Here is a 26969-nt window from a genome sequence, read left to right on the forward strand (position 1 = left end):
ACTTTTATACTATCACATATAACCAATGCAAATTATACTGATAGTTACCTAAGCGAAATCAATTATGGAAAAATCAACATACAACACCAAGTGAAGTGTAATTAACTCCCATTTGCCAGAGTCATCAAAGATGGATTCAGACCAGAGATGCATTAACTAAAACTACTTTATTTAACAACATTTATGATGTTAATACCATTACGAGATTAAGTATTGAGGATTACATATAAGTAATTGGACATGTACGATGAATTTGACAGAATCCAGATCAGCATAGACATGACTGTTGTTTACATGTATCACAATATCTCAGCACCAGCTGGGTTATGTTTAGTAGAAGAAAGAAAGAAGGATTTGCATTTATCTAGCGCCTTTCACGACCACCGGACGTCCCAAAGCGCTTTACAGCCAATTAAGTACTTTTTTGAAGCATAGTGACTGTTGTAATGTAGGGAAATTGGCAGCACAGCAAGCTTCCACAAACAGCAATGTGATAATGACCAGATAATCTGTTTTTGTGATGTTGATTGAGGGCTAAATAATGGCCAGAACACTGGGGATAAGCTCTTCTTTGAAATAGCGCCCTGGGATATTTTCCGTCCACCTGAGAGAGCAGACCGGGCCTCAGTTTCACGTCTCATCCAAAAGATGGCATCTCCGGCAATGCAGCACTTCCTCAGTACTGCACTGGAGTGTCAGCCTAGATTTTTGTGCTCAAGTCTCTGGAGTGGGACTTGAACCCACAACCTTCTGACTCAGAGGCAAGAGTGCTACCAACTGAGCCACAGCTAACACTTTCAGTAGCGGTATTTTAGTAACAGTACCACAGTTATTTCAATATCTAGAATTACAGTATGACTTAGTTTACAGTTTGTATTTAAAGTTTCTGGTATGTTCCTAACATTGAGACTCTCTATGACATGAAAAGATATATAACCTCATCCTTTGTTATAGGTTGGCTGCTATAGCATTGGGCAATTCTGCGTCCCTTTGGAATGTTGAGGCTTCAGCTCTGAGAATGCCTGTGCTCCCTCTAACAGCACTATGGGAGTACCTTCACCACACAGACTGCAGTGAGTCATAGAGTCATAGAGTTATTCAGCACGGATAGAGGCCCTTCGGCCCATCGTGTCCGTGCCGGCCATCACGCCCTGTCTAATCTAATCCCATATTCCAGCATTTGGTCCGTAGCCTTGTATGCTATGGCATTTCAAGTGCTCATCCAAATGCTTCTTGAATGTTGTGAGGGTTCCAGCCTCTACAACCCTTTCAGGCAGTGAGTTCCAGACTCCAACCACCCTCTGGGTGAAAAAGTTCTTTCTCAAATCCCCTCTAAACCTCCCGCCCTTTACCTTGAATCTATGCCCCCTAGTTATTGACCCTTCTACTAAGGGAAAAAGCTCCTTAGTATCCATCCTATCTATGCCCCTCATAATTTTGTACACCTCAATCATGTCCCCCCTCAGCCTCCTCTGCTCCAAGGAAAACAAACCCAATCTGCCCAGTCTCTCTTCATAGCTGAAGCGTTCCAGCCCTGGTAGCATCCTGGTGAATCTCCTCTGCACCCTCTCCAAAGCTATCACATCCTTCCTGTAGTGTGGCGACCAGAACTGCACACAGTATTCCAGCTGTGGCCTAACCAATGTTTTATACAGCTCCATCATAACCTCCTTGCTCTTATATTCTATGCCTCGGCTAATGAAGGCAAGTATCCCATATGCCTTTTTTACCACCTTATCCACCTGTTCCGCCGCCTTCAGGGATCTGTGTACTTGCACACCCAGATCCCTCTGACCCTCCGTCTTGCCTAGGGTCTTACCATTCATTGTGTATTCCCTTGCCTTGTTAGTCCCCCCAAAGTGCATCACCTCGCACTTTTCCGGGTTAAATTCCATTTGCCACTGTTCCGCCCATCTGACCAACCCATCTATATCGTCCTGCAGACTGAGACTACCCTCCTCGCTATTTACCACCCTACCAATTTTTGTATCATCTGCGAACTTACTGAACATACCTTTTACATTCATATCCAAGTCATTAATGTAGACCACAAACAGCAAGGGACCCAGCACCGATCCCTGTGGTACCCCACTGGCCACAGGCTTCCAGTCACAAAAACAACCTTCGACCATCACCCTCTGCCTTCTGCCACTAAGCCAGTTTTGTATCCAACGTGCCAAGGCACCCTGGATTCCATGGGCTCTTACCTTCTTGACCAGTCTCCTGTGCGGGACTTTATCGAAGGCCTTACTGAAATCCATGTATACCACATCCACTGCGTTACCCTCATCCACACACCTAGTCACCCCCTCAAAAAATTCAATCAAATTAGTCAGACATGATCTTCCCTTGACAAAGCCATGTTGACTATCCCTGATTAATCCTTGCCTCTCCAAGTGGAGACTAATTTTGTCCCTCAGAATTTTTTCCAATAATTTTCCCACCACTGATGTTAGGCTCACTGGCCTGTAGTTCCCCGGTTTTTCCCTACTCTCCTTCTTGAGTAATGGAACTACATTAGCGGTTCTCCAGTCCTCTGGCACATCCCCTGTGGCCAGAGAGGTTCTGAATATGTGTGTTAGAGCCCCCGCAATCTCTTCCTTTGCCTCACACAGCAGCCTGGGATACATTTCGTCCGGGCCTGGGGATTTATCCATTTTTAGGCCTGCTAAAACCGCCAATACCTCCTCCCTCTCGATGTTAATATGTTCGAGCATATCACAGTCCCCCCGCCCTATTTCTATGTCTACATCGTCCCTCTCCATAGTGAAAACAGATGCAAAAAATTCATTTAGAACCCCTCCTACATCTTCCGGCTCCACACACAGCCGGTTCAAGAAGGCGGCTCACCACCACCTTCTCGAGGGCAATTAGGGATGGGCAATAAAAGCTGGCCTTGCCAGCGACGCCCACATCCCATGAACTAATAAGAAGAAACTTTTTGCAGTGGGTTTGGGACTTAAGCCATTTTACTAGTCATTGGGTTACACTTTGTAGGTCTTTATTTCTGTTCAGTTAAACACATAACATTTCTTAACGATCCACTTCCTTTTAGAAACAGGCCACTTGGATGGGCAAAACATAATCTTAAATACAGGAAACTCTCGATTTACCGGCACCTAAATAACCGGAAATCTCTGTTAACCGGCATAATTCAGAAGTAGGTTCAGGTAAGTTTTACTTCATATTAGTGGCTGTTCCTGGATCTGTGGCTGTGTAACCAGGGTTCCTGCACCTGTTGCTAAGCAACAGGGACGCCTGGATCTTGTGGCCGGGGTTCCTGCACCTGTTGCTAAGCAACAGGGAAGCCTTGATTTGTTGCTGTGTACGGAGCGCTCATACCTTTTACTATACCTCTCTGTAATCCGGACTTTTTGATAAACGGGCACCACGCCGGTCCCGTCGGTGCCGGATAAAAAAGAGTTTCCTGTACCTTACTTACCACAAAGAATGTCCCACTTAAGTGAAGGAACCTTCAGTGATCAATCAAGATGATTAATTCCATCGCAGGGGTCCTTGTCCATGATGTCATTCAACTGGACAGCACATGTTAGAAGTTGTAATTCCTCAGGTAGTTTAACAAGGAACAGATTTTCATTTAAGTATCATACTTCTTTCCTCTATCAAGTACTTAAATCATGATAAGGAAGACAATTTATCACATTAATAGTTTTTTGGGAGTTTTTCTAGCTTATTAATTTTATCAGTTTTAGGATCATAGTACTTTAATCAGTCTATCGGTTTGCAGTCTCAAACAGACCCCCGTTGAAGCTGACACTAGTTTTAATTAGAAATATCTCAGTTCTTGGATGTTTGAACCATTTATCTATTTCTAGGATCTCCCCTTTAGCTACCCAGAATATCTGCAATGTTTCCAGAATGCAATTATTCTGAACAATGTGTCCATGATGTCTCAAGTTCTTTTTTCCCCCAGTATATATCCCGCATTGCCAATAAAATACATTCTTTCTTGTATTCTGTAAACATTATTGATACTGAAACCTGTTTTACTTTCAAGTGGACCATAGTTATATTGGTGTGGTCTTTCCATAATTGGTTCACAATCAACTAATATTTTCTCTGCACGTATTTTGCAGCCACTGAAACCCATTGACTGGAATGGACCTGGACTGAAGTACAAAGTTAGCTGGAGACAGCAAGGAGTTGACACAAAATGGCATGAACATGTAGTCAATAAGCATCACCACTTGGTTGCGAATACCCCAACATTTGTACCTTATGACATCAAGGTGCAAGCATTAAATGATATTGGACCAGGCCCTGATCCAAAGATAGTAACAGGATATTCAGGAGAGGATAGTAAGTATTTTTGATTTTATTGTACTATGAGATGTCTTTCTGTATTTGATCAGCATTGCAAAAATGCAATTGTTGTTATAAGGTCTGTTTCCCTTATCAACCGTACAAATTTCATCTTGGAATGGACCATCATTAGAGATGCTTCCAAACTGTAGAAAATTAGAGCTATTTTGGGAAATTGTTAAGGTAAATACATTTATATTGAAAAGTAAGATTATAATGTATATACACATCAGAGAATTATTCACACATGAATACATTCTGCAAATAAGAGGTTAACACATTTATGGATAGAGTATCCCAGTGGTTACAGTATTGGATTAGTAACCTAGAGGTTGTGAGTTCAATTTCCATAAAGGCAAGTTGTGGAAATGAATTCCATATATCTGGTAATTTGTAAGCTAGCACTATAACATGACCATGAAAGCTGCCTGATTGTTTTAAAAACCCAACTAGTTCATTTATGTCCGACATGTTCTGGCCTACATACAACTCCAGTCCCACACTACATGGTTGCCTCCAAATGTCCTCAGGGAAACCATAGATGGGCAACATATACGGGCTTGCCGCACTTGTCCACATCCCAAGAATAACTGACAATATAAAAAAAAGTATTCAATTGTATGTAAAATGTACAACCACACATTAACCTCATACATTGCTTTCCTTGCATTTACAATTTCCTCCCAGTGATATCACCTGCAACTTAGCTCCTTGTATGCAGCAGTTGAGATGACGGCCCCGATAATAACTGCGAGGCAGGAAGGGAATGGGGGGTGGGGGATTTGCGGCCGGAAACCGAGAAGTACGTTTTTCCTGCTGGTCCTGCTGAATTTAGCAGCACCACCAGTTTTACATTTTTCAAACATGCTTCCCAGCCGCAGCCAGGCAGATTGCCAATCTGACTGGCTATTGGTCGGGAAGGCAGCCAGGGAGTGGAGCAGAGGTATGTCCGAAATGGGGTGTGTGGCGGGGGGCGGGGGAGAGAGAGAGTCGGATATCGCGCGGGGGGGAGCCGGATATCGCGGAGTGGGGGGCAGAGAGTAGGATAGAAACATAGAAGATAGGAGCAGGATTAGGCCATTCAGCCCCTCGAGCCTGCTCCACCATTCAATGCGATCATGGCTGATCATCCAAATTCAGTACCCTGTCCCTGCCTTCTCCCATATCCCTTGATCCCTTTAGCCTTAAGAAATATATCCAGCTCCTTCTTGAATATATTTAACGAATTGGCCTCCACCGCCTTTTGTGGTAGAGAAGTCCACAGGTTCACCACTCTCTGGGTGAAGAAATTCCTCCTCATCTCTGTCCTAAATGGCTTGCCCCTTATCCTTAGACTGTGACCCCTGGTTCTGGACTCCCCGGCCATTGGGAACATCCTTCCTGCATCCAGTCTGTCCAGTCCTGTTAGAATTTTATAAGTTTCAATGAGATCCCCGCTCATTCTTCTAAACTCCAGCGAGTATAAGCCCAATCAACCCAATCTCTCCTCATACGTCATTCAATCCATCCCAGGTCTCAGTCTGGTGAATCTTCGCTGCACTCCCTCCATGGCAAGAACATCCTTCCTCAGATAAGGCGACCAAAACTGCACACAATACTCAAGGTGTGGTCTCACCAAGACCCTGTACAACTGCAGCAAGAATTCCTTGTTCTTGTACTCAAACCCTCTCGCTACGAAGGCCAACATACCATTTGCCTTCTTAACCGCCTGCTGCACCTGCATGCTTACCTTCAGCAACTGGTGCACAAGGACACCCAAGTCTCGTTGCACTTCCCCTTCTCCCAATCTATTGCCGTTCAGATAATAATCTGCCTTCCTGTTTTTGCCACCAAAGTGGATAACCTCACATTTATCCACATTATACTGCATCTGCCATGCTTCTGCCCAATCACCCAACATGTCCAAATCATACTGGAGTTTCTTGGCATCCTCCTCACAGCACACACGTCCACCCAGCTTTGTGTCATCTGCAAACTTGGAGATATTACATCTAGTTCCTGCGTCTAGATCATTTATATATTTTGTGAATAGCTGGGGTCCTAGCACTGATCCCTGAGGTACCCCACTAGTCACTGCCTGCCACTCGGAAAAAGAGCCGTTTATTCCAACTCTTTGCTTCCTGTCTGCCAACCAGTTCTTTATCCAAGTCAGTACCTTGCCCCCAATCCCATGTGCCTTAACTTTACACGCTAATCTCTTATGCGGGACCTTATCAAAAGCCTTCTGAAAGTCCAAATACACCACATCCACTGGTTCTCCCTTATCTATTCCACCAGTTACATCCTCAAAAAATTCGAGTAGCTTAGTCAAGCATGATTTACCTTTTGTAAATCCATGTTGACTTTGTCCGATCCTGTCACTGTTTTCCAAGTGCTCTGCTATTATATCTTTTATAATGGATTCTAGCATTTTCCCCACTACCGATGTCAGGCTAACCGGTCTATAATTCCCCGTTTTCTCTCTACCACCTTTTTTGAATAGTGGGGTAACATTAGCTACCCTCCAATCCATGGGAACTGTTCCAGAGTCTATCGAATTTTGGAAGATGACCAGCAATGCATCTACTATTTCTAGGGCCACTTCCTTACGTAACCTAGGATGTAGATTATCAGGCCCTGGGGATTTATCGGCCTTCAATCCCGTCAATTTCCCTAACACCATTTCCCTACAAATACTGATTTCTTTCAGTTCCTCCCTCTCATTAGACCCGATGTTCCCCAACATCTCTGGGAGGTTATTTGTGTCCTCCTTTGTGAAGACAGACCAAAGTATATATTTAATTGGTCTGCCATTTCTTTGTTCCCCATTATAAATTCCCCTGATTCTGAGTGCAAGGGACCTATGCTTGACTTCACCAATCTTTTTCTCTTCACATATCTATAAAAGCTTTTACAGTCAGTTATTATGTTCCCTGCAAGCTTACTCTCATACTCTATTTTCCCCCTCTTAATTAATCCCTTTGTCCTCCTTTGCTGAATCTTAAACTGCTCCCAATCCTCAGGTTTACTGCTTTTTCTGGCCAATTTATGTCTTCTCCTTGGATCTTATGCTATCCCTAATTTCCCTTGTTAGCCATGGTTGAGTCACCTTTTTTGATTTATTTTTATGCCAAACAGGGATGAACAAATTCTGTAGTTTATCCATGCGATCTTTGAATATTTCCCATTGCCTATCCACCATCAACCCTTTGAGTAACATTCCCCAATCAATCCTACCCAACTCGCGCCTTATACCATCGTACTTTCCTTCATTTAAATTCAGGACCCAAGTCTCTGAGTCAACTACTTCACTCTCCATCTTAATGAAGAATTCTATCATATTATGATCGCTCCAACTCAAGGGGCCTCGCACAACAAGATTGCTAATTAATCATTTCTCATTACATAATACCCAGTCTAAGATGGCCTGATCTCTGGTTGGTTCCTCGACATATTGGTCCAAGAAACCATCTCGTATACACTCCAGGAATTCCTCCTCCACAGTATTATTACTAATTTGGTTAGCCCAATCTATATGTAGATTAAAGTCACCCATGATAACTGCTGTGCCCTTATTGCACGCATCTCTAATTTCCCGTTTAATGCCATCCCCAACCTCTGCATTACTGTTTGGAGGTCTGTATACCACTCCCACCAACGTTTTCTGCCCCTTGGTATTTCTCAGTTCTACCCATACAGATTCCACATCATCAGAGCTAATGTCCTTCTTTTCAATTGTGTTAATCCCCTCTTTAACCAGCAATGCTACCCCACCTCCTTTTCCTTTTTGCCTATCTTTCCTGAATATTGAATACCCCTGGATGTTGAGTTCCCAGCCTTGGTCACCCTGGAGCCATGTTTCCTTAATCCTAATCATATCTTATCCGTTTACCTCTATTTGCGCAGCTAATTCATCCAACGTATTACGAATGCTCCTCGCATTAAGACACAAGGCCTTCAGGCTTGTTTTTTTAACACTCTTACACCTTTTAGAATTTTTATTTACTGTGGCCATATTTGATTTAAACCCTTGATTTCTCTGACTGCCACCTTTGTTTTTCTCTTTCCTTTCTTTTGCTTCTATCCTGGTTTCCCTTTCATCTGTTTCCCTGCTCAGGTTCCCAATCCCCTGCCATTTTAGTTTAAACCCTCCCCCAGAGCACTAGCAAACACTCCCCCTAGGACATCGGTCCCGGTCCTGCCCAGGTGCAAACCGTCCGGTCTGTACTGGTCCCTCCTCCCCCAGAACCGGTTCCAATGTCCGAGGAATTTGAATCCCTCCCCCTTGCACCATTCCTCTAGCCACGTATTCGTCTGAAATATCCTTCTATTTCTACTCTGACTAGCACGTGGCACTGGGAACAATCCTGAGATTACTACCTTTGAGGTCCTATTTTTTAATTTACCTCCTAACTCCCTATATTCAGCTTTTAGGACCTCATCCCGTTTTTTACCTATATCGTTGGTACCTATATGCACCACGACAACTGGCTGTTCACCCTCCCCTTCCTAAATGTTCTGCAGCCGTTCTGAGACATCCTTGACCCTTGCACCAGGGAGGCAGCATACCATCCTGGAGTCTCATTTGCGGCCGCAGAAACACCTATCTATTCCCCTTACAATAGAATCCCGTATTACTATAGCTCTCCCACTCTTTTTCCTCTTGTGCTGTGCAGCAGAACCACCCACGGTGCCAGGAAGTTGCCTGCTGCTGCCTTCCTCTGATAAGCCATCGCCCTCACCAATATCCAAAGCGGTATATCTGTTTGAGAGGGGGATGGACATGGGACCCCTGCACTACCTGCCTGCGCCTACTACTCTGCCTGGTGGTCACCCATTCTCTTGCTGCCTCTGCAGCCTTTACCTGCGGTGTGACCAACTCCCTAAACGTGTTATCCACAACCTCCTCAGCATCGCAAATGCTCCAGTATATATCCACTTGCAGCTCCAGCACCACGATGCGGTCTGTCAGTAGCTGCAGCTGGATACACTTCCCACACATATGGTCATCAGCGACACAGGAAGTGTCCCTGATTTCCCACATAGCACAGGAGGAGCATACCACGGGGCCGAGCTCTCCTGCCATGACTTACCCTTTAATTAATTCAAATTAAATTAAATCAAATCAATCCCACCAATTACACTACAGTTAAATGATATACTTAAGGGCCCTGGTTTACCAGCAGTCCCCGCTACACCACAGACACCCTATAAACCACAACATTTAAGTTTGGAAAAAAGGAGAAAGAGAGAAATACTCACCAACCAATCACTTACCTGCCTTCTGGTGACGTTACACTTCAATTACTTTTTACTTCTCTCTCTCCCTCCCTCTGAGATTGGTAAACCTACCTGCACCTCGCCGCCTCTTAAACTCACTGCCGCTGCCTCGCTCCACTCAGTCCCGCCGCCGCTCCTGGGTGAGGGGGGGAGAGAGTGGGATATCGTGGGGGGGGGTGCGGGGGGGAGAGTCGGATTTTGCAGGGTGGGGGGGAGAGAGTCGGATATCACAGGGTCGGGGGGAGAGAGTCGGATATCACAGGGTCGGGGGAGAGAGTCCGATATCGCAGGGTGGGGGGGGAGAGAGTCGGATATCGCGCGGAGGCGTGAGAGAGTCGGATATCGCGGGGTGGGAGGGAGAGAGTCGGATATCGCAGGGTGGGGGAGAGAGTGGGATATCGCAGGGTGGGGGGGAGAGAATGGGATATCGCGGGGTGGGGGGGAGAGTCGGATATCGCGGGATGGGGAGAGAGTGGGATATCGCAGGGTGGGGGGGAGAGGTGTGATATCACAGGGTGGGGGGAGAGAGTCGGTTATCACGGGGTGGGGAGAAGGTCGGATATCGCAGGGTGGGGAGGAGAGTTGGATATCGCGGGGTGGGGGGAGAGAGCCGGATATCGCAGGGTGGGGGGGAGAGTTGGATATCACGGGGTCGGGGGGGGAGAGTGGGATATCGCGGGGTGGGGGGGGAAAGTGGGATATCGCGGGGTGGGGGGGGAGAGTGGGATATCGCGGGGTGGGGGGAGAGTGGGATATCGCGGGGTGGGGGGGAGAGCCGGATATCGCAGGGTGGGGGGGAGAGTGGGATATCGCGGGGTGGGGGGGGAGAGCCGGATATCGCAGGGTGGGGGGGAGAGTCGGATATCGCAGGGTGGGGGGGAGAGTCGGATATCGCAGGGTGGGGGGGAGAGTCGGATATCGCAGGGTGGGGGGGAGAGTCGGATATCGCAGGGTGGGGGGGAGAGTCGGCTAACGCAGGGTGGGGGGGAGAGTCGATATCGCAGGGTGGGGGGGGGAGAGAGTCGGATATTGCAGGGTGGTGGGGGAGAGACTCTGTTTTGCAAGTGAAAATAGAAAATTGTCTGTCTTAATTTGGGAAAAACTGTATACATTTGCATGATATATGTTCCAAAAATTATAATATACGTATAACATGAGGAAAAAAGCAGCCTAGGAAACATTACAATAATATAACTCAGAAATATAGCTGCTTTGATAATTCAGATTCAAGGTTTTTCAGTAAAATATGCTGTTTATGCACTATAGCATAATATATTCATACCAACATTGGGAAATCCAAAGGGAAAACACACTGCAAGGCATGCTGAATTCAATTGTAGTGAACAACTTCACATTCCTCCTCTGAAAAGCTCAGAAATGTCTAAAATTTATAGTTTTTTTAAAGAGCAAAACGGGATTTTGCTCACTTTGGCGGATCCGGTGCGGATGATGTCGGTGGCAGGTCGCTGCCCTGCTGCTGGCTCCAACCCACTGCCTAAGATGAATTTACGTTGCTAGGGCTTGTTAAGCCTGCCCAGCGTGTTTCCCAGCCCAGTTAGAGGAAGCGGGTCTGATGAGGTCATTCATGACGCATCATCAGCCCGTTTCCTTTAAGGGACCATGGCCATCTTACTTTTGACATTTGTGCTGTCAGTGTTCTACAGCATTGGAGTGCTGCAATCACTGACAAGCACTGCACAGAGGTTCTCCCATGACTCCCTCCTTATGGTTTTGGAGGGAGTCACAACACGCAGGGAGGTTGTCTTCCCTTCCCATGGGCAGAAGAGACCTCCCCAGGAGACCAACACAGCCTGGTTGCACATTGCAGAGGAGGTCACAAGCAGGGATGTCGTCAGGAGGAACTGGGTGTAATGGCGCAAACCTTTAAAGAAAGAAAGACTTACATTGATATAGCACCTTTCATGACCAACGGACGTCTCAAAGTGCTTTATAGCCAATGAAGTACTTTTGAAGTGGAGTCACTGTTGTAATGTAGGAAGCGCAGCAACCAATTTGCGCACAGCAAGGTCCCACAAACAGCAATGTGATAATGACCAGATAATCTGTTTTTGTTATGTTGGCTGAGGGATAAATATTGGAAAGGACACCAGGGATAACTCCCCTGCTCTTCTTCGAAATAGTGCCATGGGATCTTTTACGTCCACCTGAGAGAGCAGATGGGGCCTCGGTTTAACATCTCATCCAAAAGACGGCACCTCTGACAATGCAGCATGCCCTTGGCTCTGCACTGGAGTGTCAGCCAAGCTTTATGTGCTCAAGTCCCTGGAGTGGGACTCTGAACCCACAACCTTCTGACTCAGAGGCAAGTGTGCTAACAAATGAGCCACAGCTGACACTGAAATAATCTCATTAGATCATGAAGCATTAGTACAATGCAACACTCACCTTCATCCTCCTGTGCCTCTCATCACATCCCCATCACTCTGCCTTCCCTACCCTACTCTTGCACATCCTTACTCACACCAACTTACCTTGCACCTCCACCCATCTCTCTCTATCTACATTATCACATCCCCATCTCACTAGCCACCCCTCAACTCACCCACATCCTAGTGCAATTATACCAACTAACAACACACAAGGGTAGCCACTTGGGTGTTTTATCCAATGTTCATGTAAAGTTTCTGTTAATGTGCTGTCAAACATTGAAACTTTTATTTTCAACACTTTCCATTCTTGGATAGATTTGTGTACACCTTTGGAAGTGGCTTAGTGAGTTGCAGTGAATGGTGAGACATAACGGTACTCCCCGTAATGGTGCTGAGTGTGAAAAGAATGGCTTGGGCATTGTAGGGATGCTTTATGGTGTTAGTATGGGGTGGTGCCAACCTGGCGAATCATGTGGCAGCCAGGGTATACAGCGTCAAGTGAAGTAAATCTGGCCATGGTGAGGCCATCCCTGGCCTCCAGGGCAGCAATGTGCTCAGGTGCTGATGCCCTCTATCCTGTGCAGCATCAGGTGATTGCGGAGAAGGTTGGTGTTGTTGTTAGTGCTGCTGGTGTGCCTGGTGCTGCTGGTGTTGGGGCTGATCGTGGTCGGATTCTGAGGACCAAGGTGAGACAGTACAAAGGGCACCCATGTTGATGTAATAGATGGCAGGTGAACTTGAGATGACAGAAGCGATCTGTCAATGGTGAGAGAGGTGTTCCAATGAGGTGATGCTGGATGGAGAGTTTGCTCCAAACACTTGCAGCCTACATAAAGCTCAATCTGTGTTCCCAACGAGGAAGCAACAGCTTCTGCGCTTGGAAAGTGAACAGCTGTGAGGTGAGAGCTTTTATAGTACATTTCAAGCTGTCAACTAATCAACTGATTCAAAGGCCATTCAACTCCCGCCTCAGTTTTACAGACATTGTCCCTGAGCAGCATGGACCCCGTGGGTGAGCAATTAAAATTTAAAGGTAAGGTTAAAAGCATTATTAATGGTCTGTCAAGAACCCAATAATTGATTTAATTGAGTCGCCCGCCTCTACGGGTTGGGTCGAGTCGGATCTCATTTCACATGGAGTTAGTTGTAATGATATCAGCAAATAGTGATGGTATTTGCCTGTTTGATTATTTATGCCTTACCAGCATATTTGCCTGATTGATTACTTATGCCTGACCAGCAGAGGGCATGTGAGAGACAAGCAGTTTAGTTTTAATTTTGTTTTAGATGGATCACTAACATGATGTCTCCTGTAATGCTGTTAACTGAGTTGAACATACTTTAGATAAAAAGTCATTCTCTTTCATGAATGTGTCGCCATTGAACCCACATACAAATCGATACATGGTGTCAGAAGTCAGAAGTGATTGAAAGAGATGAAGAGAAAAAATCTGAAGTTAAATCAGCTCTCCACATATTAGCAAGCCAAAAGAGAACATCGTTACTTACCATTGGAGAATAGCTAACGAAGTGAAAAATGGAAGGTTTACACCCACCGGCGAAGATTCAGTTGACAGGTAATGTGGCTGAAAATTGGAGGAGGTTCAAACAACGTTTGGAGTTGTATTTAGCGGCAATCGGAGCTGACGAGAAAAGTGATAAAATGAAATCGTCAGTGTTCTTACATGTTGTGGGTGATGAAGCGCTGGAGGTGTATAATAACTTCACATTCGCTGCTGATGGAGACAAAATGAAGTTGGATAAAATAATGGAACAGTTTGAGGCCTACTGCATACCTTAACGTAACGTGACGTTTGAGAGGCACAGATTTTTCACATGTGTACAGAAAACGGTAGAGACTATTGATCAGTATGTGACTGAACTGAGAAACCGAAGCAAAACATGTGAATTTGGGGGACTGACAGACTCGCTGATAAAAGACAGACTGGTGTGTGGTATTCCAGATAATGGTCTAAGGGAAAGACTGCTAAGAGAGCAAAATCTAGACCTGGGAAAAGCCATAGCACTGTGTAGGGCTACAGAGACTGTGAAGTCGCAGGTAAAGGAGCTGTTCAGTGACAGTAGCTGCAACGTGGATGCAGTGAGAATGAACGGACACAAACCGTTTAACAAAAAGAGCGCCAATGTGAAAAAAGAGGCGTGGCCAGCGAACAAAAATGAAAGGGACAATCGAAAGTCATGTAGTCGATGCGGTACACAGCATCCACCAAAAAAGTGTCCAGCATATGGTAAAACATGCAATAGTTGCAACAAAAACAACCATTATGCCCGTTGCTGCAAGAACCAAGCGCAACAAAGCAAGGTCCATGCAGTAGATGAAAGCGAGATAGAGGAGTTCTATGTAGATGTTGTGTCTGAAAACAAAGAAGAAAAAAGAGACTGGATGTTGACACTAAAAGTGAATGACATACGCATTCCATTTAAATTGGATACTGGAGCACAAGTTAATGTGATATCAGAGACTGATTTTAAGAAAATTAGACCCAGACCAAAGATACATGGAATAAAAGTGAAAGTGACAGGATACTCAGGTACTGATATACCAGTGAAAGGAAGATGCATTGTCAAAGTAACACACAAGGACAGAGAGCACACGCTAGCATTAATCGTGGTGCCAAAGGATGTGCAGGCCATACTAGGTTTAAAAGCCTGTGAGAGACTGAACCTGGTAAAGAGAGTCCTCATTGTGGAAAGCGAAGGAGAGACAGTCTATGATGAACTAATGAAAGAGTACAACGACCTATTTAAGGGTCTAGGCTGCCTTCCAGGAGAACACACGATCAGAGTAGATAAAAGTATGCCAACGGTCATACATCCATGCAGAAAAGTTCCGTTTGCTCTTCAAAAGCAACTGAAGGCAGAGTTGGACAGGATGGAAAGCCTGAACGTGATTCAGAAGATAGATGAGCCAACTGAATGGGTGAGTTCCCTCGTCGTTGTGGACAAAAAGAATGGAAAGCTCAGAATTTGCCTGGATCCAAGAGATCTAAACAGAGCAATAAAGAGAGAGCACTTCAAGCTTCCTACACGTGAGGAAACCATGTCACAGTTTGCAAATGCAAAGTATTTCAGCAAGTTGGATGCATCATCAGGATTTTGGCAGATGAAACTGGATGAAGAAAGTTCAAGACTGTGCACGTTCAACAGTCCATTTGGCAGATACAGATTCCTAAGGTTACCATTTGGCATTGCCTCAGCTCCTGAAGTGTATCACAAAACTATCCATATGATCTATGAGCACCTGGAGGGAGTTGATACATCAATGGATGACATCATAGTATGGGGAACCACGAGAACTGAGCATGACGAGAGACTGAAAAAAGTGCTGGAAGCAACAAGGAAAACAAACCTGAAGCTGAATAGAGAGAAATGCCAGCTCGGGGTGACAGAACTGACATTCGTGGGAGATATCCTTAGCAGTGAGGGCATCAGAGCAGATCCCAGAAAGGTGTCCGCCATTGAGAATATGCCAAAGTCACAATGCAAAAAGGACGTGCAGAGGGTTAATGGAATGATCAACTACATGGGTAAATTCATATCCAACCTCTCAGAAAAGATGGCGCCACTGAGAAGACTAACTGAAAAGAACATAGAATGGGAATGGAATCATGAGCATGAGAAGTCATGGAGCGATCTAAAGAAACTGCTCACAGAGGAACCAGTTCTGAGATTTTATGACCCAGCGAGACCCATCAAAATATCATCAGATGCATCACAGAGTGAGCTCGGTGCCGTTCTTCTGCAAAAATATGACTACTGGCAACCTATTGCATATGCATCGCGCTCAATGACAGACGCGGAGACGCGATATGCTCAAATAGAAAAGGAGCTGCTCAGCATCACATACGCCTGTGAAAGATTTCACCAGTTTGTGTCAGGACAAGCAATCAGTGTAGAGACTGACCATAAGCCCTTGATTGCATTGTTCCAAAAGCCACTAAATAGCTGTCCGCTTAGAATACAAAGAATGATGATCAGGCTGCAACGCTATACACTGAATGTTGCGTACACACCGGGTAAGCTGATGTATACAGCAGACACGTTGTCCAGAGCTGTTGAACCAAGTGAGCCCGCAAACACCAAAATGGATGAAAAAGTGAACGTCTACGTGGACATGATCACAAGTGCACTGCCCATAGCAGATGCAAAAATGGAGCTCATAAAGACTGAGACAAACAAAGATGAAACACTGAGACGACTGAGGAAAAGCATCTTGGATGGATGGCCCAACATGAAGCAAGACTGCTCACCTGACATGGCAGAGTACTGGAACTGCAGGGCGGAACTATCAGTGGTCGAAGACATCATCTACAAAGGAAGTAAAATAGTTATCCCAAAGAGTCTGAGAAGAGAGATGCTAAAAAGGATCCATGGAGGACATCTGGGAATCGAAAAGTGTAAGAAAAGAGCACGAGAGGTGATGTACTGGCCACGAATCAACCAAGATGTGACAAATGAGGTGTCAAACTGCACAATATGCCTGAAATATCGAGCAAGCAATCCGGTAGAACCACTAAAACCACACCCAGCGCCAGACAGACCTTACCAGAAGGTAGGCGCTGACCTATTTGTATGTCAAGGGAAGGACTATCTTTTAGTCACAGACTATTACTCCCTGTATCCAGAGGTTTGTAGACTGTACACCACCACTGCAGATGCTGTGATAACATGTATGAAAGCCATATTCTCCAGACATGGCGTGGCAAGCGAGTTCTTCACAGACAACGGACCCCAGTTTTACAATGCAAGTTTCCGACACTTTGCCAAAGAGTGGGACTTTGTCCACACAACGTCAAGTCCTCACTTTCCACAGTCCAATGGACTAGTGGAAAAATCGGTCCAGACAGTGAAAAGACTGATGTACAAGGCAAAAGACAGTGGAACTGACTTCTACCAGAGCATGCTTGTATACCGCACAACGCCGCTCGAGTGTGGTATGTCACCAGCCCAACTCCTTATGGGACGTCTGCTAAGGTCAAACCTACCCATCCCGGAGAACCTCCTGAAAACAAAAGAGGGGGAGAAAGTGAGGAAGTTCAAAGAACAACAGAAAGAAAAGCAAAAGTACTACTATGACAGACAAACACAAAACCTACCTGAACTCCACACTGGTGACCAAGTAAGGTTCAAAGACAAAACAAACATATGGACTCAGAAGGGAACTGTCCTGAGTGAAGTTCAACCAAGATCATACACCATTCAGACAGATGAGGGTGCTGTTCTGCGAAGAAATCGTCGAGATCTTCTCATGGGACCAGCCACGGCAGGTCAAAAGACTGATACTGTTGAACAACCTGATCACACAGCAGGTCAAAAGACTGATACTGTTGAACAACCTGATTACACAGCTGAGAAACCATCATCTGAGGCAACAACTCAGATTCAAGGACAATCAATCAGAAAATCCTCAAGACACGTGAAGCCTCCTGAGAGACTCATTGAGCAAGTTTAAGGACTCTTGTTATAGAAGGAAGTAATGTTATCTTATTATCTCTTCAAGTTCTAGTGTATTTTCATATTTCATGTGAACACACAAAACAAGGTTAAAAAACCTTGATAATGATAATGATAATGTAAGTTCATTAAGTGTTAAAGTTAAAATGCAGAGTAATACAAAGAAAACATGTTGTTAGATAAAAGTAAAATACTTTTGTTTTAAGAAAGGGAGATGTAATGATATCAGCAAATAGTGATGGTATTTGCCTGTTTGATTATTTATGCCTTACCAGCATATTTGCCTGATTGATTACTTATGCCTGACCAGCAGAGGGCATGTGAGAGACAAGCAGTTTAGTTTTAGTTTTGTTTTAGATGGATCACTAACATGATGTCTCCTGTAATGCTGTTAACTGAGTTGAACATACTTTAGATAAAAAGTCATTCTCTTTCATGAATGTGTCGTCATTGAACCCACATACAAATCGATACATTTGTGTTCTTTATTCTGAGCTTCCAGGTGCTTATACCATCTGATCATAAGATATAGTTTACAAAATAAGTTTGTAAAGGGAGGGGAAACAAAGATAGCATGTCCTTCAAAGGTCCCAGCAGCTACCTATATTATTTCTTTTGAAGTGTACAATGGTTGTATCTTCACCCAACTGAGATTTCAGATACTGTATTAGAGAATTCTACTGTTAATATAAATTCTAACTATCATACAGATTCTGTCTTAGATCTGATAGATTTTGATATCTGAATGGGCCTGTGTCACCTTTTATCTCTTCTTCCTGTGTGATCTGCCACAAAGGTTATTCGACAAATATGACATAGCCTGTTGGACTACAAAGGGTATATGTGGCAACAAAAGAAGGCCTGTTTATATAGCCCGCTGCTGACTCTCCATTAATTTTTCAGTTTCAAAATTTCCCATGATGTCTGTAATTCCTAAGAGAATGTCAACATTTGCGTTCATGTGATAGATTTATATATGCTTACGAGACATTCTAGATGCATGATCAAACAAACTGCAGAACATCCATCTAGTGACACACTTCCATTTTGGTTAGTTGCTTTCATAGACAGTATTTTCTTAGTCACAGATATATAAATAAATTTGAGACTCTGTTGTTCTGATGCACGAATCTACAGATATAAAAATCAGTAAAGCATGTGTTGTGAATAAATTCAAAGAAATGAATATTTACAGGGCATCTGGCTCCAGTAGGATACATCGCAGAAACCTCAAGGAAATGAGGGAAGAAATTGCCTCGGCTCCGTTGATACTTTTGGAGAGTTCTTTTAACTCTGAAAAGTAAAAGAAAGCTAATGAAGTGAGAAATCAACTTGAAAATTATAGACCACTCAGTCTACCATCTACATTGTGGAAAATGTTTGAGATATTCTGTTATTTGAGATACTCTGAATATTCATTTAAAAAACAAAGCACTGCTAAGTATTTGTTTGCATGGCTTCATCATTATAGAATCTAAGGGCTAGAAATTTGGTGCATTTGCGCTTTTCGCCCACCGCGGCGCTGCTAACGACTCCTGCTAAATTCAGCAGGAGTTTAGCACTGGCGGTAACTGGTTGTGCCCCGCTCCACTGTGCAGGCGATGATGATGTCATCACCGTGCGCAGCACCCCGTTTTTGCCCCACCTGCAAAATTGGTCCGCGCCCCAGGGGGTGGGACCAGAGCGGCAGGAGGCTCGCGGGACGATAAGTAAAGGGGAGGTGGTGGGTGGGGAAAAAAAAATCATACAACTTACCTGTCGCGGCCCGTTGCATCTTTGAACGCAGGGTCCAATGCGGGGTCTGGCAGCCCGGCACTCCTCTTGAGTGCTAGGCTGCTGGCATGGCACCCCACTCCTCGGTGGTCCAGGTAGGGCCCCGCAGAGTTGTAGGCTTGGGTCCTCCTCTTTTATGAGGGGGCGAGCCCTTCCATGTGGCAGCGCTACGTGGCCCAGTGCGTAGCGCTGCAGAACGCACCGCCCCGATATTTGGGGTTAGAGCTCTAAGAAGGAAGTGGAGTGCTTGAATTTGTGCTCCACCTCCCTCTTGTTGCGCTAAAACGGAATTTACTGATCGGCGGCACTATTTTTCGCCGGGCGTTAAATTTAGCGCCCAGGCGATGTTAACGGCCCAAAATGGTCGCTAGCAAATTTTTCCATCATAGAATGGTTGCAGCACGGAAGAGGGCCATTCAGCCCATCGAGCCCGTGCCGGCTCTCTGCAAGAGCACTTCAACTAGTCCCACTCCCGCGCCCTTTCCCCGTAGCCCTGCAAATTCTTTTCTTTCAGGTACTTATCCAACTCGCTTTTGAAAGCGGTGATTCAGTCTGCCTCCACCACTCTTTCAGGCATTGCATTCCAGATCCTAACCACTTGCTGAGTAAAAATGTTTTTCCTCATGTTACCTTTGGTGGTTCTGCCAATCACCTTAAATCTGTGTCCTCTGGTTCTCGACCCTCCTGCCAATGGGAACAGTTTCTCTCAATCTACTCTGTCCAGACCCCTCATGATTTTGAACACCTCTATCAAATCTCCTCTCAATCTTCTCTGCTTTAAGGAGAACAACCCCAGCTTCTCCAGCCTATTCATGTAACTGAAGTCCCTCATCCCTGGAATCATTCTCGTAAATCTTTTCTGCACCCTCTGTAAGGCCTTCACATCCTAAAGTGCGGAGTCCAGAATTGGACACAATACTCCAGTTGAGGCCAAACCAGTGCTTTCTACAGGTCCGTCATAATTTCCATGCTTTTGTACTCTACCTCTATTCATGAAGCCCAGGATCCTGTAAGCTTTTTTAACTGCTTTCTCAACCTGCCCTGCCACCTTCAACGATTTGTGCACATATACCCCCCGGGTTTCTCTGTTCATGCACCCCTTTAGGATTGAACCCTTTAGTTTATATTTCCTCTCTTCATTCTTTCTACCAAAATGTATCACTTTGCACTTTTCTGCATTCAATTTCATCTGCCACGTGTCCGCCCATTCCACCATACTGATCAAGAAAGTTCTCCTGAACACACTTCAGAAATTCTTCCTCTCTCTGCCCTTTACACTATTACTATCCCAGTCTATATTAGGATAGTTGCAGTCCCCCATTATCAACCTTAACAAATTTACTAAATCCATTGATGAGGTAACTTAGTGGATGTAAGACATTTTTTGGACATTCAGAAGACACTTGTTTCAAGTATCACATGTAAGGCATTTTTGATTTGATCTTGGGATATGGGCAACGTGGCAAGGCTGCATTTATTGTCTATCCCTAGCTGCCCTGAGGAGGTGGTGCTGGTCCTTCTCCTTTAAACACTGCAGTTCTTGTAATGATGGTGCACCCACAATGGTGTCAGGTGGGGAATTCCAGGAATTTAAGAACATAAGAACATAAGAAATAGGAGCTGGAGTAGTCCATTTGGCCCTTCGAGCCTGCTCCGCCATTCAACAAGATCATGGTTGATCTTACACCTCAACTCCACCTACCTGCACTATCCCCATATCCCTTAGTTCACAAAAATTGATCAGCCTCTGTCTTGAATATACTCAATGACTGAGCATCCACAGCCCTCTGGGGTAGAGAATTCCAAAGATACACAACCCTTTGAGTGATGAAGTTTCTCCTCATCTCAGTCCTAAATGGCCGACCCCTTTTTCTGAGACTGTGACCCCGTGTTCTAGATTCCCCAGCCAGGGGAAACATTTTCTCAGCATTAACCCTGTCAAGTCCCTTAAGAATTGTATATGTTTCAATTAGATCACCTCTAATTCTTCTAAACTCTATGGAATATAGGCCTAGTATACTCAATCTCTCCTCATAGGGCAATCCCCTCATCCCAGGAACCAGTCTAGTGAACCTTTGTTGCACTCCCTCTAAGGCAAGTATGTCTTTCCTTAGGTAAGGTGACCAGAACTGTACACAGTACTCCAGGTGTGGCCTCACCAATGCCCTGTATAATTATAGTAAGACTTATTTTTCTTATATAGTACTCTAATCCCTTTGTAACAAAAGCTAACATACCATTTGCTTTTCTAATTGCTTGCTGTACCTCCATGTTAACTTTCTGTGATTCATGTACAAGGACACCCAGGTCCTTCTGAATGCAAACATTTCCCAGTCTCTCACCATTCAAAAAATATTCTGCTTTATTTTTTCCTACCAAAGTGGATAACTTCACACTTCCCCACATTGTATTCCATTTGCCATGTTCTTGCCCACTCAGTCAACCTGTCTAAATCTCTCTGCAGCCTCTTTGCGTCCGCTTCACAGCTTACTTTCCCACACGAACTTTGTATCATCAGCAAACTTGGATACGTTACACTCAGTCTCTTTATCTAAGTTAATAATATGGATTGTAAATAGCTGAGGCCCAAGCACTGATCCTTGCGGTACCCTGCTTGTTACAGCTGCCAGCCTGAAAAAGTCCAGTTTATTCCTACTCTCTGTTTTCTGTCCATTAACCAACCCTCAATCCATGCTAATATATTACCCCCAATCCCATGAGTCCTAATTTTGTGTAATAATCTTATGGCACCTTATCGAATGCTTTTTGAAAATCCAAACACACTACATCCACTGGTTCTCCCTTATCCATCCTACTAGTTACATCTTCAAAAATTTGTCAAACACGATTTCCCTTTCATAAAACCATGTTGACTCTGCCTAATCATATTATGAGTTTCTAAGTGCCCTGTTACCACGTCCCTATTAATAGATTCTAGCATTTTGCCTACTACTGATGTCAGGCTAACTGGCCTGTAGTTCCCTGTTTTTTTCTTCCTCCTTTCTTAAATAGCGGGGTTATGTTTGCTACCTTCCAATCCTTGGGGACTGATCTAGAATCTAGAATTTGAACCAACAATGATAAAGGAATAGCAATGTATGCCCACATCAGGACAGTGTGTGACTTAGAGGGGGACTTGAAGGTGAGGTTATTTCTATGATCTTGTCATTCTTGTTGTGAGGTGCTGTTGCCGTAAACTTGGTGAGTTGCTGAAATGCATTCTTGAGATGGTACATACTGTGTCATACTGCACCAGTGGCATAGATACCAATCAAGCAGGCTGCATGGTCCTCAATAAAGTTGAGCTAATTGACTGTTGTTGCAATTGCACCCATCCCTGCGAGTGATGGGTGCACTTCTGACTTGAGCCTTGTAGATGCTGAAGTGGTTTTGAGGAATCAGAAAATGAGCCACCCATTGCAGTGTATCCAACCAGTTCTCTGGTCTTACAGCCACGGTGTTGATATGGCTGGTACAGTTGAGCTTCTGGCCATTGGTAATCTCTAGGATATTGATGGTGGGGGTCTCGATGATAGTGATTTCATTCAAGGCAGGAAGAGGTGGTTATGTCTTTCTTGTTGGAAATGGTTTATTGCCTTACACTTGGATGACATGATGTTGTCTAGACCCTGCTGTAGTCTGGCATGAGTTGCTTCATTATCAGAGGAGATGTGAATGGATTTAACAATGTAGAATCATCAATGTATAGTTTCACTCCCAAACAAATGAGAGAGGGAAGGTCATTGATGAAGTAGGTAAAGATGGTTGGGCTGTGGATGGTGCCCTGAGGAGCTCTGGCAGCAGTGTTGTTAGGCTGTGATGCTTGGTCTCCATCTTCGTTTGTATCAGGTATGACTCCAGCTACTGGAGGGCTTTCCCCTTGACCCTCCATTGACCTTAGTTTTGCTAGGGCGCCACGGTGCCATACTCAGTCAGATGTCTTGATATCAAGGGCAGCTACTTTGTCATTCAACTCTTGTGTCCATGCATTTATAAAATGTTAAGAATCATGGAATGAATGGCAAATTAGCTAGCTAAATTGCAAATTGACCTAACAATAAAACGCAGGACATAATGGCCCAGAAATTCCATTCGCAGCCCTCCCGCAGGCAGAGGGCTGTGATTTGGAAAAATCCCGAGAGGCGCAGAATTCCGTTGCTGTGCCTCTTCAAACTGCCGGTATCCCAGGGGCACAGATAGTTTGCAGCATCCCTGGGATCACGTGGGCCATGGGGAACCAATCAGAGCAGGGAATCTCCATTCATAGATTTGACAGGAAGACCTGTCAAATCTATGAATAGAGATCAGCCCCAAAACATAAGTAAAACTTCAAATACATTTTTAAAAACATCACATTTTTAAAATGACTATATAAATTACATAAATTAACTATTTTAAACAAAAATTTAAATTTTTGAAAAAAATAATTAAAGTTTTTAACGGGGCTAAAAAATAAAGTATTTTAAAATGATAAATCAGTGGAAATTTTTTTCTTTACTTTCTTCACCTCTTAGCCTGGTAAAAGCAGGCCTTGCACCTGCTTTTCAAGGCGCAGCTGTTTCAGACTTAGCTGGACTGAAGCAACTGTGGAAAAAAACAGAAGTTTCAGCCGCATGCGCTGCCTATCCAGCGCAGGCGTTTGACCTGTGAAGCCCTTTCTTCAAAGAACGGAAGTTCCGGTTTCCAGCGCATGCGCAGTGCATGCCTAAAACCGGCACTTCCGTTGGCCCTACGGGTGAGTACGTAGGGAACGGAATTTATGGGCCAATGATAAATAGAAATGTTCTGACCTCGGGACAGTAACAACTGGATTTCTGCAGGAGTCACTTCCAGATCTTCTGCTATTCAAAGCATTCCATAAACAACAAGGAAAGTATTTATACAATATTATAATATTTACTAAGGGAATTATATGTCAGATGATGAGTATAACCTTATAACAGAAACATTGAATGCATTTAGAAATATATTACCCAATTACTCAGGGCTACTGCTCATTTTTCCGGCAGCAGGATTATGACTCAAGCCAATGCGCTTGGAGGTTGGGCTTAACTTAAAAAAATGAAGACCATATCAACAGTGCATAATCTAGCATTTATATGGTTTAACTGTTCTGAATTGATTTTTACCTTACTGGTATAACAACAGAAAACGCTGGAAAAACTCAGCAGGCCAGGCAACATCCATGGAGAAAGAAACAGAGTTAACGTTTCAGGTCGAAGACCCTTCGTCAGAACTGAGAAAAGAAGCAGGAAATGAAACAGATTAAAAAGCAAGTTTGGGGGCTGAGAAATGGGGGAGGGGATGAAAGAACAAAAGGGAAGGTCTGTGGGAGGTGAAAAGACATTAAGAGATATTCAAGGTGAGACAAGATGGTAATAGGACAGGTAAAGAAATAAAAGATGGCTCTAGATGAAGTGTGAAATACGCTGGCAGAATGAAAGACAGCTGCCATGTGGGAGAGAAAAAAAAGGAAAAGGCACAAACCAAAAGGGTGGATAAAAAATATATAAAAATATGATAGGGGCTGAGGTTATGATCTGAAATTGTTGAACTCGATATTGAGTCCAGAAGGCTGTAAAGTGCTTAATCGGAAGATGAGGTGCTGTTCCTCGAGCTTACACTGAGCTTCTGTGGAACAATGTAAGAGGCCGAGGACGGTGTGGTCTGAGTGGGAATGGAGCGGTGAATTGAAATGAGAGGTGACCGGAAGCTCGGGGTCACCCTTACGGACTGAACGGAGGTGTTCCGCAAAGCGGTCACCCAATCTGCATTTGGTCTCCCCAATGTAGAGGAGACCACATCATGAGCAGCGAATACAGTATACTAGATTGCAAGTACAACAAGTAAATCGCTGTTTCACCTGGAAGGGGTGTTTGGGGCCCTGGACAGTGGGAAGGGGGGAGGTATAAGGGCAGGTGTTGCATCTCCTGCGCTTGCACGGGAAGGTGCCGGGCGAAGGGGAAGGGGTGCTGGGGGTGATAGAGGAGTAGACTAGGGTGTCTCGGAGGGAGCGGTCCCTACGGAATGCTGAAAGGGGAGGGGAAGATGCGTTTGGTGGTGGGATCACGTTGGAGGTGGCGGAAATGGCGGAGGATTATCCTTTGAATGTGGAGGCTGGTGGGGTGAACGGTGAGGACAAGGGGAACTCTATCGTGGTTCCAGGAGGGAGGAGCAGGGGCAGGGGTGAGGGCAGAAGTGCGGGAGATAGAACGGACACGGTCGAGGGCCGTGTCAACCACGGTAGAGGGGAATCCTCGGGTGAGGGAAAAGGAAGACATGTCGGAAGCACTGGTGTGGAAGGTGGCATCATCGGAGCAGATGCGGCGGAGACAGAGAAACTGGGAGAATGGAATAGAGTTCTTACAGGAGGCGGGGTGGGAGGAAGTGTAGTCCAGGTAGCTGTGGGAGTCAGTGGGCTTGTAGTGATGTCAAGTACAGCTCAAAAAAAGCATTTTAGGGTTATATATAAATTCAGATTATTAAGTAGCATACTTCAATTATTCTTTTCTCCTGAATTAAGGTATTTGCAACATTTAATCTTAAAATGTGATGTAATGTATTGAATTTTAGTGGTTCATGACTTTCATCTAAGTGCCATTCCCTAACAGCCTACTGCTAGAGTGGTGAACTCTTCAACTGCATATATGAGTTTAAATCCTGGTTGCAAATGTTATTGGAAGTTGGGCTTTCACTAGAGGCTACAGAATCTGAGGGTGATAACAAAGAAAGGGGAAGGTCTGCAGCACTGACAAGGTGATCAAGCGCAACATTGAACATATATGTGGAGATATCCCTGAGTTAGACTGTTCTGTCCTGAGTTAAATAGGGTAGCATGGTGATAAGAGAACACACTTTGCACAAGGAGTGGGGCAGGAAAAATATTGCATAATTTATTTTATGAATTGCAATAAACAACATCTAATATCATCCTTTCCTGTTCTACATAGAGATAGCGATTCACAGATAGAATTAAGACTTTTTGCCAATGTAGGCAATAGTTCCTTATGAAACCAGACCTTGTACAAATTAATCACAAAAAATTTAGTGGATTATGTCGCTATTAAATCCGTGTGTTAATGGAGACACGGAATGCAGGAGTTGGTTTAACAAGTCTTTACTGAATGGAGACAATCGGGAACTGAAACTACAGAAGGCTGCTAGCGCCTTTTTATATAGGGGTGGTGACTGCCGGTACTGCAGTCTGAGACCAGTTATTCTCTTAAAGGTACACATACACAACAATTCCTCCCCTTTTAGATAAACAGTACATAACATTCATTTAACAACTAAATGATAACTAATTACAATCACAATTACGGTTGCTAGATACATTGGTTGAGGTTAAGCAATTATAAGTTCAGTCTTTGAGGAGGCTTCCTGATTCTGTCTGGATAACGCCTCTTTGGGGTATCAGGTTCTTCTGGCAAGGTTGAGTTGGGATCAATGTCGTTGTTTGGTTCATCTGCTTCCAATATCACCGATTCTGCGGTAGATGCAATTGGTACGTCGGTTTCATCGCCAGGTGTATCAGATCGTGGTGTGGAGTTGACGTTTTCCCGTGACTCTAGAATCTGGTCAGCATGGCGTCTTACAATGCTCTCTTCAACGTCCACGGTATACATGAGAGGTCCTTGCCGTGTACAAATCATTCCTGGCTGCCATTTCTCTGTGCGGTAGTCCCGGGCCAAAACTGGTTGACCTATCTTAAAACTCCTGGTCGGTCTTTCATTCATATTCTGAAACTGC

General features: G+C 44.5%; 1 protein-coding gene across 14 annotated transcripts in view; it reads left to right on the top strand.

Moving 5' to 3' along the window:
- chl1b (cell adhesion molecule L1-like b) overlaps positions 1 to 26969 on the top strand; it is a 1240677-nt gene that overhangs the window by 922376 nt on the left and 291332 nt on the right. For all 14 annotated transcript variants that reach the window (XM_086001404.1, XM_086001409.1, XM_086001398.1 and 11 more), the window contains one exon: positions 4098 to 4320. In XM_086001404.1, coding sequence (XP_085857530.1) covers positions 4098 to 4320 — 223 coding nt within the window. The remainder of the gene's footprint in view (positions 1 to 4097; positions 4321 to 26969) is intronic.

The sequence above is a fragment of the Somniosus microcephalus genome, chromosome 11 (assembly GCF_052327205.1).
Source record: "Somniosus microcephalus isolate GS21.2 chromosome 11, FLI_Smic_1.0, whole genome shotgun sequence".
NCBI lineage: Eukaryota > Metazoa > Chordata > Chondrichthyes > Squaliformes > Somniosidae > Somniosus > Somniosus microcephalus.